The 15,986-nt window shown below is 34.6% G+C and overlaps 1 protein-coding gene across 1 annotated transcript; it reads right to left on the bottom strand.

Annotated features, from left to right (window-relative positions):
* Positions 1–7: 7 nt before the first annotated feature.
* On the bottom strand, positions 8–7,552 carry LOC129279898 (acyl-coenzyme A thioesterase 13-like). Its single transcript, XM_054915963.2, has 3 exons — positions 7,354–7,552; positions 4,530–4,717; positions 8–1,292 (listed from the first exon to the last, which is right to left on the bottom strand). The coding sequence occupies exons 1-3, from the start codon at positions 7,438–7,440 to the stop codon at positions 1,139–1,141; spliced, it is 429 nt and encodes a 142-aa protein (XP_054771938.2). The 5' UTR covers positions 7,441–7,552; the 3' UTR covers positions 8–1,138.
* Positions 7,553–15,986: the final 8,434 nt, after the last annotated feature.

Here is a 15,986-nt window from a genome sequence, read left to right on the forward strand (position 1 = left end):
AGACTCATTTTTCTCAAGATATAAATTCGTTTATTCATAGACTCTGAGGTATTTGGTATTTTCAATAAACAAACTTTTTCTACTAAGCAATAAGAGTATACAGTATGGAATACATTTATGACCCACCAGCAATAGCCCCCAAAATGAACAAAAAATTATAATTCCAAAATGGCAGGAGAGTTTCTCATGGATGAATGTGTGCAGGACTTTTCTTTCTCCTTTAAGATTTTGCTTTAATTTTCACTGCCATGGGGGCATGGAGGTTGAAATGCAGATGATGGGAATGAATAGACAAACTAAATGCTGAGTGTTATTGGGTCTATAATTTCAGACTAGATAGCAATAATATTGCATAGTTATCTCTACGTTATCTCTACACTACTATCAGTACATGTATAAGAAAGACAATGCTATTGTGCTTCATGAAGTAGGTTTGATATAAATTACTATATTAATTCCTACAATTTGAATATAATTATGAAAAATTGATAAAATAATCAGGTGATTTCTTGGCTCATCGAATCACAGGTACTTTCGCATGAAGGGAAACACTTGTTGATATCAACAAAAGATGTTCTGTAGCTGTAGAAATAGTTTTACAGAAACACTGAGCCTAGGAGAATGCCAAAGGAAAGCTTATCTACTGTACATACTGTAATTGATAGAGCACTAATACCCTTTTTACACACGCTAAAATTTCCTTAAGCTACGCCCACTTATCTTCTAAGTAAATGTAGTATAAGATGTTGTATGCATACTGACCTCAGGAGTTGGAAGTTAGAGAGGTAGTATATATATATATATATATATATACATATATATATATACATATATATATATATATGTATATATATATATATACATATATATATTGTTTATCATTCATTGCCCCTGAAGACTGTATTTGGCTAGATTTTTAATGATGTTTGGTTTAAAATGTTCCATTTTGTGCCTAGACTCTTTAGCTCAATAAAAATCCACATGGTGTATGGGTTTACATGTACTCTTTGGTATTTGGTTTAAATGTATAAAGACATGTATGAATAGTTATAATTTACAAAATAAAGCTGCACTCAATATTACACAGTTGTCAACATGTCATTATTTTCTTAACAAGAATATTGTAATGTTTTTTATGCTAATTCCCTAAATGTTTTATATGCGTTCCATGGGCAGCAAGTTCTCCGTTCTCCTTAAATATGCGTGCGGTTGTGTAAGCTACACTTCTTCCTTTTCTCAACACTTCCCCTTCTAATGTGATTTTGTCACCAATCTTTAGAGCTTTCATGTAACTGCAAATTCAAGTAAGACAAAACAAAAAAAGGAAGAAGATATTATATATTGTTCCTTTTTAACTTGAACAAAGCCACCCCAACAAGAAGTTGATTCGAATAAAAGGAGAAAAATCCAACAAGCATAACACTGAAAATCTCATCAAACTTGGATATAAGATAAGTTAGGACATTTTAAAGATTTGCGTAATTTCACAAAACAGTAACTTGCACCTTCTGTTTGGTATGCAAATGAGCAGACTGATGACGTCACCCACTATTTCTTTTGTGTTAGGTTATATATAAATATGAAAAATTCTAATTTTCTCCTCATTGTTATGTGAAACAAAATGTTATTCCTCCATAAACATGTGGAATTAACATTATTTCAAGTTTATCGTTTGGTCAAGTTGGTTCTTATTGTCAAATCCTTAAAAATTGAAATATTGTATAATTCAAACAATAAAAACAAAAGAAATAGTGAGGGACATCATCGACTCTCTCATTTGCATATCACTGAGTTGTGCATATAACTGTTTTGTGAAAAATAAGCCAAACTTTAAAATATCATAAGTTTCTTATTTTACATAAGATTTTGATGAAATTTTCAGCGTTATGCTTACATTTTTCTCTATCGATTCAAACCAACAACATTTGTGGGTGGACTTGACCTTTAACAAACATTGTGCTCGTAACACCATGATCATGTTTTTTTTTAGATGGGATTCTGTTTCATTTCCTCTGATATAATGCTTCCCTTTCTTTCTTCTTAATTTTCAGGTGCTTAAATTATATTACATTTTCTTTCCTTTTATGTAAAAAAAAAGAATCGATAAAATTAAATTGAATTCAATGGATTCTCTTTCACCTTTGGAGCATTTTAAATAATTGCAAACTTTTGAATAATTGATTAATTGTTGAATAATTGTTAACAATTATTAATATTATTCAAAATGCTACAAGAGTATGATAAATTTGTAATATCTTCATCTACTAGGAGCCGTGCAATGGTGCACCCCAAATGCCCAGCAGAACTCTTTCAGCCAAGTCTGCTTTTCTTTACAAAATATGACTTATAATTTCAATCAATAATGGTAAATGATAGCCCTCAAACATCAAGCTCCAAACACGCAACACATAATTGCTGTATAAATTATAGTGGAAAAAGGAAAAGATTTTCATTTTAAAGTGATTTAGTATGCACAATGTGTCTCCCCAATATACTCCATGTTGAACATTAACATATCAAAAAACAAAGTCAACAAACAATATGACGAAACAAAGCTCAGTAACATTTTTAAGTCAGTGGTGATACTTGTGATAAGAAATGTGCATTGTATCATTCTCGCCTAAAAAACACAAGGATCCACAATTGATTCTGTTGACAGCCTCAGGACATCATGATGTTGTAATGAATGTTACTACATGTACATGTACAGGGTGCTACACAACTTTGTAGAAGCGCTTGCCCGTCAGGCAAGTAAATGTTAAAAATAGTTGGAATACACTTCCCAAAAATCTATTTGACTTGTCCGAAAAAATCCTTGAAAAAAAGTTTTACCTCTTCAAAAGAAAGTTTTGCGGTTTTATAAACCATTGACCTTTTCCTATCATTTGACATGAACTGATCTACTTTATTATTGCATTTCTTTTTCTAAAGTGATTTTATCTTGCCTGCCATGACCAAAATGAAGGTCAATATCATATCATCGACCCTAATTTGGCCATTCTACTGTGAGAATTTTGCTTTCTACTGTGTGAATTTTGCTTTCCCAATTCGGGCAAGTAGTTTTGGTCTTGTCAAAACACTTGCCCGACTCTAACTTTTACTTGCCCCAGGCAATCAGGCAAGTGCTAATGTAGCACCCTGATGTAGATGTCCTCCACAATGACTTTGTACATCACAATTCATGTTTATTGTTGCACAGAGTGCATCCACCAACTTTTTAGATTTTTTTTGGCGGGAAATTGCAGACATTTTTCAAGGAAAATGAATGGCCAGCAGTTGTGTGTTGCCTTGTGAATAAATGAAAGTCACTTGCCACCACAACATTATGCATCATATCCCACTGGCTTCAGACAAACACGTTTATCTTTGGTATGGCAGGGGGTCCTAAAGCTGCGCGGGTCCTAAAGCTACGCACCACTCATCGCGCATACATTTTTTATGGCAAATGCGCACTCTGTGTGTGGAACTGTGACTGCAGAGTGACGAACGATTCCTATTCAATTTTTTCTACAGAGGCTGCAGTAAATCTCTAAATGCAGAGAAACCAACAACTGTTTGGAATTTTGGAGTTATATTCGCTAAAATTTCATTTTTTCCTATAATAATATGAATATATTTTAGAAATTGAGGCACAGGAAATACTATTTTTTTGCATGATAAATCGATTGCGTAGCTTTAGGACCCCTTCTACATCGGGTGGCGAAATCAAGAGGTGTTCGGAAAACATGGCGGGATTTTCGTATTAGTGAGTTTTGCGATATTTTCTTCTTGGTTAATGATCTTTAGAATGTTTGCCACAGATTAGTGAAAGATATTTGTTGAAATATTAAAATTGGGATAGTTTTTATTGTTTGAAAACAAAGTGCGTAGCTTTAGGTCCCCCCATCATACTACATGTATGTTACGCCACGAATGTATGAGCCTTCAATAGCATTAAAAATTGACAGCAAATTACAGTTCGTTGTTTAGCATCCATTGTCTTATTTGGTTCTGTCATAGTAATCATTTCATTCTAGTGCTCTGTTCACGGATCTGACTCTACTCCAATGAGTGGATGTTGAAAAGCTTAAAGTGATTGGTTAACATTGGTTTGACTTTTAAAAAATCTGAGCTAGAAGGTCATACTTATCACCTGTGTCTGTGATATGTTACAAAAATGAAGCCCAGAAAAAATTGCCTTCGAAAATAATTATTTAGTGCTTCAAAAATTGAAATATAAAGTGACCGAAAACACCATCTTAATTTCATCCCATACCCTTATGTGTACTATTTAGGCGTCTATAAGATGCCTATTTACAAAATCGGGGTTTGCCTTGTAGTTTTAGCTTTTCATTCTCAATAATGGTTATTTTCAGGGTTTATTAGTTCTAATACATGCACTTGTACACATGTTTCATCTTGGTTTGAGAATTTTTTAAATCGGCTGCTCACAAAGTTAAACAATACCTTTAAGTATGTCCGTTTTTAATGCTATTTTCCAACATATTAAAGAATAGAATAACAAAAAATAACTAAAGAATTCCACTTACTTTACACTAAGATTCAGACTGACACCAGGACGAGAATCTTCTTCATCCGCAATAAGAGCTATAGTCGTCATAAAATCAACAGCAGTGGCTGTAAATCCCCCATGTAGAGTACCATACTGATTGCAGTGTTCATCTTTCACGATGTACTCTGCCGTTACTTTGTTCGGAGATGCAGCAATGACATTAAACTGAATGATATGAAAAAAAAGGCACAAAGGTATATTTCTTAAATGTTTCAGGGACTCAGTTTTAAGGGGAGCGAGAGCGATCACTTGCTACCGCTCACCTTACTCCATTTCAGGTAGAGCGATTTATCGCTCGCCTAAGCGGATTTGATTTTTTGTGACATAAAATGATAAATTATGCAGAAAAACTAGAAATCAAGCAACATCATACACTTTTGTATTGTTTGTACATTTTATTTACTTCCATCATGATCTGTATTCTGACATCATTTAACCTGAATGTAGAACGTGTGTCAGTCAATGATCAAACTGTTAGAGCCAACCTTGGAAACCTCATTCTCAGTCTAGGTTTTATAAATAACACACACTACATTTAAGCAATGAATAACACACATTTAAAATGAGATAAATATTGCATATATTCAGGGCATCTCTGACTTTTTTTGGTCTCCTTTGGTTGTGGGTTGTAACTCAGTGTACATTCCTCCATCCATTTTGTAATAAGAAAAAAACTCCCTTTGTATGTCAAAGAAGAGCTTTTTGCAGTGCTCCTCTACCACTCCCTAACCACTCTAGGCGACACCCCAATACCTACCCGTGCTAATAAACTGGGACTCCACTCACGCGCATTTGGGCCGCCCTAGCTTAGAACTAAGCAATATTATCTAGAAATTGTTAAACTCTAGTCATGAAATATGTTCTATTATATAAATTGATAATGTTTAATCGGTACTCACCGGTTCTTTTGTTGCATTTTCAGACCATTTCTCACAATTCTTCGTAAATATTTGCGGCAAATTTTGTCGCCATAGACAGCTATACATCCATCTTTATTAATAAATGGAGCGCCCTTTACGATAGTTGTTAATGCCGCGGAGAAATCGTTAGGCATTTTGGCATGTGTTCAAGGCGTTCTTTCTGTTTTATTTTTTATATTGAAGATTTTGCATTTGTTGAATAGCGCCGTCTACGTCAGGTATGAGATCGAGTGTATAAATACACTCTTCCAAAATAATTATGATTCCGACCTGGCGCTGTTTAACTTCAATCTCTTTCACCTAAATTAGCGATGAATGCTAGCATTATAAAATATATATTATTAACGTCTGACGAAAAGAATAACCAACCAATCAGCTGACGAGAACGCGAATCACGTGATCTTCATATCAGCTTCGATCGCGAGTCAGAAGTGAAGAGCAACTGCCCAGAAAATCAGGAAAAAGCCGTGAAAATGTAAGTTCCCCTTCATTTCTTTCATTTTTTTTGTTGTTGCTAACGATGCATTTACACTATAAAATTATAATTTAAATAAGAGAAAGGAATATAGCTTGTACTTGTGATATAATATATAAATATCCTGTTCTCAGAGATTTCTAACCAAAAATACTACTGATGTCGCCTATGAGGTCCATACATGTAATGTTTGGACCTCATTGGTACTAGGAGTGTCCCTAAGGCCTAACTAAGTTTTAACTTTTTTATTTTATTTTAGGAGAGCTATTAATTGCACTCCTAGTACCAATGAGGTCCAAACATTAACATGTATGGACCTCATAGGCGACAATGCGTTAAAAACAGGTTAGAACTTCTAAAAGTACTGTTTCCTGCACCCAAGTATGATATTACTCCCAAAATATGAGTTTTGTCCTCGTTTGTTTATCATTTATTAAAAGATTGCCCATTAAATATATTCCTATTCCTAATTTGAATTTAATAAAATAAAGGGAAACTTACATTTGAGTCATTTTTCGATCTTTTTTTGGCAGTCAGTCCGGTCACCGTCGAGTGCGATCAAAGCGGTATGAAGCTGATTTTCAGATCACGTGATACGTGTGGTCATCACCTGATCAATCGACTATCCTTTTTTAAAGACTGCAACAATTATAAATTTTATTATAAAATATATATAGAATGAATAATTGCATGATATTATATATATTTCTACAATTAAAAATATTTTGTGATATGAATTTAATATTTGACGTAAAAATCGCTATTTAACAAAATATTTATTAAAAATAAAAAATCAAACAAAATAAAAACGCCTTGGACACAGTGCAAAAAACCTAACAATTTGGCCGCGTTCTTAACAACTATCGTAAGGGGCGCTCTATTTATAAATAAAGTTGCATATGTAGTTGTCTACCGCGACAGGAACAGCCGCAGAATTGAAGCCAGAAGCGTGGGAAATTACCAGAAAATTCAAGAAAAGAACCGGTGAGTACCGATTTAACAGTACTAATTTATTAAGTAACATTTATTGAATCATTACAAGATTTATTTTTTAGTAAAACAAAGCTTAGTTCTAAGCTAGGGCGGCCCAAATGCGCGTGAGTGGAGTCCCAGTTTATTAGCACGGCCACGGGTAAGTATTGGGGTGTCGCCTAGAGTGATTAATTGCTCCCCTCATAATTGTAAAACTGGGTCCCTGGACAGTGTAAAAAAAATCAAGCATTTGTCCCAAAGAGAGAAAATATGCTAAACATTCCCAAACTTACTTTACCACACAGGGAGTAGTAACACTAACAGTAACAGAGAACAAGGTTATATCATAACCTTGTTCATTGAATGAATGATTACACCCATGAATTGTAACGCGTGGGACCACACACACTCTCTTTCTCACTCTTTATTTTTACCGTAGAAAAAATGTTGTCGAATCCCTTCGATCTCGCACAATATTTCAGAATATCTGCGGCCCGCTTTGTTGCTCCATTTAATGACATCTTTTATTATAATTACCAGGTGATAATAATTACGATCCTGAGCCGTGTAAGACCATCGGTTGCTGTTATACCGTAAGACAAATAAATGACGCCCACCGTGCTAGATCTGTCTGGTAAATTTATGAAGCGCCACTTGTGGAAGAATTTCAGAACGGAAGGGAGAAATGAAGAAGTAAGAAGAAGAAGATCGAAGAAGAACTAAAAGTAGAAGAAGAACTAAAAGTAGAAGAAGAAGAAGATGATGATGATGATGAAGAAGAAGAAGCAGAAGAAGAAGGAGGAGGAGACCGGGGAAGGAGGAGGAGGAGGAGAAGAAGATTACATGAAGTACAAAATTTTCGAATTTTATCCTGAATTGTCTTGAGGAACAAAGTTTTATTTCTCCCTGAACATGTTGAATAAGCATTGTTCAACATTTTATGGTTCTGTCAAGTTATTTTCAAATCATTTAACTATTTTGTGAAAAATAAGCGAAACTTCAAAATGTCATAACTTTCTTAATTTACATCAGATTTTGAGAAAAAAATAGCATTATATGTAAGTCAATATTTTATTCGAGCGCGAAGCGCGAGCTAAATCTTTTTTTTTTATATTTCAACCCAAAACTAAACATTCTAAGCACTTTGTATTACCACGAACAGGATGATCGAGTATCTATCTAAACAATTATTGATGCGAGTGCACATTAAAGGACAAGTCCACACCCCAACAAAAAGTGGATTTGAATAAAAAGAGAAAAACCCAACAAGCATAACTCTGAAAATTTCATCAAAATTGGATGTAAAATAAGAAAGTTAGGACACTTTAAAGTTTCGCTTAATTTCACAAAACAGTTATATGCACATCCCAGTCGGTATGCAAAATGAGGGAACTGATGACTCACTCACTATTTCTTTTGTATTTTATTATACGAAATATTCGAATTTTCTCCTCATTGTCCTGTGAAACAAAGTTTTATTTTTTCCTGAACATGTTGAATTACCATTGCTTAAGATTTCATGGTTCAGTACGTCAAGTTTGTCCTTATTGTCAAATCTGCAAAAAGTGAAATAATGTTTAATTCGAACAAAAAAAACCAAAAGAAATAGTGAGTGAGGGACATCATTAATTTCTCTCGTTCGCATGTGACTAAAGTGTGCATATAACTATTTTGTTAAAAATAAGCGAAACTTTAACAGGTCATAACTTTCTGATACATCTGATTTTAGCATTATGCTTGTCTGATTTTCTCTATTGATTCATATCAACACTTTTATGAGGTGGACTTGCCCTTTAATAAGCGCGAGCTGGAAAGTTTGAATTTTTGTTCTGACCTAACACTTGGTCATGGGCCATTCTAGCTCTATTGGTAATCATTAACAGGTCTTAATACTGATCATTCGAGCTGAAATTTTGTGATATTCCGATCCAAAACTTGACATTCAAGACACTGTTTGTAACCATGGATGTGTATCTATCTCAACGATCATGATGCGACCACGAAGCGCGAGCTGAAATATTTTAATATTCTTACCTACAATTTGGACATTCTAAGCACTTTTGGTAATGGGTGAGGATGAAACCCACGTACGTGAAACATGAGTTTGCCGCCCCCAGGTGAAAATAGAATGTGATTCAGTGGCGTACGCATGCAGGGGGTGGTTACATGGGTCCAAACCCCCTTCATATTTTTGTTTATACCCAACCCCCGTAAAATTGTTTTAAAGATCTCTTTTTTTTTGCTTGTCATTTTGTTTTTGGTTGTCAACATTTCATTCAGCTTGAACCCCCCCTTAAAAAAAAAAAGCATGCGTATGCTACTGATGCGATTCATCACCCCAGTCAAAAGTGAATTTGCCCCGCCGCGCCGCCCCATGTGAAACATGAATTTGGCGCCCCGGGTCAATTGGAGTAGAAATAAAGGTCGAATATGATTTTAGCGCCCCTCCCCCCAGTCTAACATCAATTTTGCGTCCCTTGGTCAATCATTAAATGGAGCCACAAAGGTCGAATATGAATTGGCACCCCCCCCTTAATTCCTATAGGTTGAATATCAATTCAGCACCCATGCCTTCCTATGTCGAACATCAATTAATTTGGCCCATCCCCTATCGAACATCAACTTGGCGCCCTCAGGTGAAACATCAAATTTCCTCTCTTTCCTTCCCTTTTTTTTTGGCGCCCCCTTTCGCCTACCTGGGGGCCGGGCCCCCGCCCCCTCCGCCACTACACGCATGGTAACTTAAGTGGAGAATTGGAGAGAAAGGTGTTGATATTTTGACGTTCCAGTTAAAACCCTAGCTGGCAGTTGTATTCTGAGCATATTGAAATCAAATAGCAATTTCAATATCTAATTATACAAATAATTAAAGAACAAGTCCACCCCAACAGAAAGTTTATTTGAATAAAAAGAGAAAAATCAAACAAACAAGCTTAACCCGAAAATTTCATCATTATCGGAATAATGTAAAATAAGAAAGTTATGACATTTCAAAATTTCTCTTAATTAAAAAAAACAGTGTTGGCACAGTCGTCGCTATGCATGCAAATGAGGGGACTGATGACACCATGCACCCACTCACTATTTGTTTTGTATTTTATTACATGAAATTTGAAATATTTCAATTTTCTCATTATTGTCATGAGAAACACGGGTTTTAATTCTCCCTGAACATGTGGGATTACCATTGTTTGAACATTTTGTGGTTCAACCAAAATGGACATTATTGTCAAATCTGTGAAAATTCAAATATTGTATAATTTAAACCTAATTCAAACATATCACTGAGTTGTGCATAGAACGTACTGTTTTGTGAAAAATAAGTGAAACTTTAAAATGTCATAAATTGTTTTTATTTTACATCCGACTTAATGAATTTTCAGTTTATGCTTGTTTGATTTATCTCTATTGATTCAAACCCAGTCAGCAAAGTATCTGGGGCCCATGTGGGTTATACATGGGCTCATCTGGGCTTGGATATGGGCCCCATACGAGCCGTACACATATGGGGCCCATATCGGCCCGTGCGGGCCCCACATATTCCATATGGGACCCATATGGGCTTTGCACCGTCCAACCATCCGGGGCCCATATGGGCCATGTGTGTTTCATATGGGGAAAATCTGGTCAAGCCCACACGAAACCCATGTAAACCCCAAATGGCCCATCTGTGCTCCATATGAAAACGATACTGTGTTTTATATGGGTCCCATGTGGGGCCCATGTAGGTTCACGATGTTTTAATCAATTAAAAATATATATTAATTTGTGTCATTAAGGTGACTTTACAACCCAATACTCTAATCGTTATCATTTTATCATATCCTATAATCCTACATTCTAACCCTATATCCTAATCCTATCCTACACGGAATCTTGTTATTGACTTCTATATATAGAGCTAGTTTGCTGTACTTGACAGGCTATGGTTAATAACAATTTTCAATATTTAACCTTGAAAATTTTCTCCTGAAATTAAATGTTTCGATTTTTAATTTTATGGTAATAAATTACAAAGTTTTCTAAAACTTTTCATGGTGGAATCCTTGCATAAACATAAACATATTAATTGTTGTAGCTGTATTAGCTAAAATTTTGGTAACTTACTGTTGTATTGAATATTCATGAGTGCAGTCCAGATCGATCGATACTAATGATGCCACATGGCCCATATATATTCCATATTGGGCCCAGATATTTTTAGCCATATGGGTTTCAAGTGGGCCAGCCCATATGGGGATTATATGGGACATATGGGCCCCATAATGGCCCACATGATACCCATATGGGGCCCATATTGGCCCAAATACTTTGCTGAATGGGAATCAACTTTTTTTCTGGGGTGGACTTGCCCTTTAAGTTATAGCAACAGCCTTTAATGGTCAAGGACTAGTTAATACTGTTGTATTAAAACATGACCGTTTGTACACTCCAAAATCATAAACTCTTGCACTTCAGTCTCCTATGCTCTCCTGTAAATTCAATCTCCAAAGCTCTCCTTACTTTTATTAAACTAAAATTATTAAACTGAAGATAGGTTGAACACAGAATAAATTAGAACTTAACACGATGAAGTCCAGATCAGCACTGACTTTACTTTCCAATCTAATCTTCTGGGAAGTTCTGCCAATGTACCCACATTGGATAATCAAAGAAATCAACCAATCAAATACAAGGAAAATGGTATGAACTATAAAATGAACTAACCCTATTTAAAAATAAGAACCAATCAGAGAATAGAGAAGGGTGATCATGAGTTGAACTGAATCCTAATGAGAATTAAACAATAAGACCATGTGGAGTGGAAAGCTAATTATGGAAAACCAGGAAGCATGACTGAGGGGAAACTGAATGAAAGAATGAAATGCAATGAACCTGTGTTGCTATGTGAGATGTATTGTGGAAAAGGAATGAAAGATGAGATCATGACAATGTATGTGGATTGTGAGGATGGAAAGAAAGATGAGATGAGTTGGAATGGAAATAAACAAGTTGTATGTAAACAATAAAGTATGGAAAGCCAAATGTAAGAGTACAGATTAAATAAATAAACCCAGCAAAATTTACTGTTACATAAGATTCCCTCTTCATTAAAAATGTCCTCATTTTTCAATATACACTCCAAGTTTTTAAGTTTCGATTCATGTTTTCTTTCTGAACTTTTTCTTTCTAGCATGGATTTTTTTTAACAGGCCAAAAATTCAAGAGGATAAAAAAAAATAATGAAGGAACCTTAAATTTCAACTCTTCACAGTAATATCAATAAGTCATTACTTTTGCAACAATCAGCATAACTGCCAAATGTCCAAACCCAATCTAAGTATTTAATACTTTCTTTTATAGCGGTCGTCCCTAAACATACGATTTCAAAGAATGAAAAAAAAAAATGTATATTTCGACTTCGATATTTCTTTCGAGAGAAATAAGAATTATTCAAATCAGTATTAACTATTACCAATGGCCATCTGACTGTTAGTTGCAAAAGCACAAATAGTATACGTGTATATTAATACAATATGTATCCGCATATTGTTGTTGCATGAGTATTTTCGAATATACAATTAGTTTTCTTCATTTTTTTCCAAACTTAATTTATTTCTTGCGATATTTGTGAATTTAAATAAAATATCACATTTTTTTAAAATTTAAACATATATTCCTTTTTTTCACAAGTATTGGAAACCAATATATCCTTAAAAGCTATGCTTGTCCAAAAGGAAAAAAAAATACAACAAACTGCCGTAAGCGAAAATGGATCATGCATCAACAAACAAATTACCAACTTTGCAATCAATCTAAGTTTTGTTTCGCGAACATTTGTCCTTGCTTTTTTTTTCTTTAAGATTCAAATTGTCTTAACAAAATCGATTTCCATTCCATTTTCCAAACCTACTGTTTCGTGTTTTTTTTTTTGGTTCCATTATATTTCCAAAATCAAGTATCCATATTTGATATACAACGAAAACAATTATTTGCTTTTTTTGTGCAAAATCAAGTTAATCAATATTATTGCTAGTTGCAAAAATGATATTTTCAAGAATATTCACATATATATGTACTATAAATGAAATTCTGCAACTGAATACTTTCTAGATCAAGATTTGAATTCTTCTCGTACGAAACAATCCAATCTTCAATATCATTGCATTTTTTGCTTGTTTTCGAGAGTGACTGAGAGTAAATTTTCATGAAATCTACATAACAATCAAAAGTATTGCCAACCAATCTTTTATCCTTTGATTTGAAGATATTTTTAACCAATTGTTTTTGCCACTTTCATATAGATGTTATCTCAGTCAAAGAAGGACATTTATGCATATATCATTCAAAGAAAACTCTTTTTGCATTCAAAATTTGCCAAGATCTTTTTTTTTTTTGTTTAAAGAAATAAAATCTTGAAATGCAGTATCAACACATTCCTGGAGGGTAAATACAGTGCAGTCAAAATTGCATTACAATCATTTAATCTGATTGCTGCTTTTTATACCCGATTCCATTTTCAATCTTTTACGTATTAAAGGACAAGTCCACCCCAACCAAAAGTGGATTTGAATAAAAAGAGAAAAATCCAACAAGCACAACACTGAAAATTTCATCAAAATCGGATGGAAAATAAGAAAGTTATGACATTTTTAAGTTTCGCTTAATTTCACAAAATAGTTATATTCACATCCTGGTCGGTATGCAAATGAGGGAACTGATGACATCACACACTCACTATTTCTTTTGTATTTCATTACATGAAATATGAAATATTCTAATTTTCTCTTCGTTGTCCTGTGAAACAAAGTTTTATTTCGCCCTGAACATGTGGAATTACCATTGTGTAACATTTTATGTTTCAGTCAAGTTGGTCTTTATTGTCAAATCTTTAAAAAATGAAATATTGTATGATTCAAACAATAAAAAACAAAAAAAAATAGTGAGTGAGGGACATCATCGATTCTCTCATTTGCATGTGACTAAATTGTGCATATAACTAGTTTGTGAAAAATAAGCGAAACTTTAAAATGTCATAACTTTCTTATTTTACATGCGATTTTGATGAAATTTTCAGCATTATGCTTGTCTGATTTTTCTCTATTGATTCAAATCAACATTTTTCTGAGGTGGACTTGACCTTTAAGGTGTTTTTTTTTAATCAAGGAAAAATGAAAATAAGTAAAGTTCTATGAAAACATACTTTAAAGCCATAAAATATACCACTTTAATATTTCAGAAAGTCAAAAGGGGCCTAAGCTTTCGATCCTAGCAGAATCTTCGTCGGAGGCAAAATGACAAAAAAAAAATCAAATATTTCCTGCACTCGTTTTGTTTTGTCTTTGTTGAAACATTAAATGTGTTTAATTTTAAAGTAAATATTTTAAAAACCAAACTTCAAACAAGTCATTATGACTGCAAATGTATTTTCCTCTTAGTGAATATCCAAAAGGAGGGAAAAAAATTACATCGATATGAAATTCTCTGATCGATGAAAAAAAAAGATGTGTTGCCGTAGAAAATTCTCATCACATAATTCTTCCGTCGATGATGGATGTTCTATCAAAGTCTGTATTCAAATGAATATTTTAGTATCAATTGATATCAATTAATCGATTGATTAATCGATTCATCTATTAAAATCTAGGATGAAGCACTGATTAGCTAGCAGGTTTCACAATGAATGGTCCATATAAAACTTAACAAAATTATGCCCACCGAAGTTTGCATTTTTAGGGAAATATATGCACATTGTCAAATACCAATCGGCGCCTCATAATATTTAGATCGAAAGGGAATTTCCCTTTTTTTCTGGCGCTTGGCGGCCCGCGAAATTATTTTTCCCACCGAGTTCTGGACCAACATATGAATATTCATGACTTGCGTCTTCGGATTAAGAGTACGCATGCGCGTGGACTTGGCCACGACCAGTGCCACCAGTACCGCGCCGGTCGTAAGCATTCACGTTGCTCAGAATGAATTAGCGCTAGCATCGTCAAATTACCGGTACCCTTACATAGTTACGTAGACCTTATACTAGGCTTAGATCTATATCTACAATTCTTAAACACTTATACAAAATAGCTGCCATTAATGGCAAGACATGTGCTAGGGTAGGGCTCGCTTAGGCTAGCGCATTAACTTTACCTCAAATCTGGACCTGTCTAATGCCTAGTACCTGTCCATGGACCTATTGATAGGTCCATGCTAGTACTAATCAGTGTTGTAGTGCCTTGATGCTCGGCCTTGGCCTTAAGGCCTACTTTTTCAAAGCCTTTGCCTTGAACATTTGAGCCTTGAAATTTAAAGGCATTTTCAAGGCATTTTCAAGGCTTTTTCAAGGCATTTTGTACTTTCATTTGTTTTAAATAAGTAATTACAAATGTTTCAATTGTTTTTTTTCGCGGACGAAATAGCCTCCAAAAAATTTGCCCCCCTTTTGGAAAATCCTAGGTACGCCAGTGCGTGCGTGGAATGTATTCTAACGTCAGGCACAAATTAACGTCAGTGATCTTAATCCCCGTCTTCACCCCAAATTAAGGATTTCTTAGCTGAAAAAATTTGACAAGCAAATAAAAAATAGGGGGAAAAAAGAGAAGATCTTCACGTTCAAAAGAGGGGACGTCCCCTGGATCAGTTGTGACTCGTCAGGGGGCAGTCTGCCCCCCCCCCTTTGGTATACCTAGTGGTTCCATGCTGATACAGCGTAGATCAGAGTCTAGATCTAGAGACTAGACTAGAACTAAGATATATTTTTTTAGATCTAGGACTGGTCCTGTATACGGACTAGACATATTAAATCATGGTAAATAAGCTAATATTGGTCCAAACCTAATCAAACGTAAAGTTCGGAATTAACCAGTGGCATAAGTCGGCTTTTCATGTTAGTATTAGGCATTATAGACAGGTCCAGATTTGAGGTAAAGTTAATGCGCTAGCCTAAGCGAGCCCTACCCTAGCACATGTCTTGCCATTAATGGCGGCTATTTTGTATAAGTGTTTAAGAATTCATTGTAGATATAGATCTAAGCCTAGTATAAGGTCTACGTAACTATGTAAGGGTACCGGACTTTGACGATGCTAATTC

Source organism: Lytechinus pictus, chromosome 17, assembly GCF_037042905.1.
Source record: "Lytechinus pictus isolate F3 Inbred chromosome 17, Lp3.0, whole genome shotgun sequence".
NCBI classification, from domain to species: domain Eukaryota; kingdom Metazoa; phylum Echinodermata; class Echinoidea; order Temnopleuroida; family Toxopneustidae; genus Lytechinus; species Lytechinus pictus.

Excerpts from the sequence above, each read along its gene's own strand:
- LOC129279898 (XM_054915963.2), bottom strand. The coding sequence starts at position 7,440 with ATGTCATTAAATGGAGCAACAAAGCGGGCCGCAGATATTCTGAAATAT. Across the intron at positions 4,718-7,353 it reads TCGACAACATTTTTTCTACG|TTTAATGTCATTGCTGCATC; the intron begins GTAAAAATAAAG and ends CATATCATTCAG. Across the intron at positions 1,293-4,529 it reads AGTCTGAATCTTAGTGTAAA|TTACATGAAAGCTCTAAAGA; the intron begins GTAAGTGGAATT and ends TTGAATTTGCAG.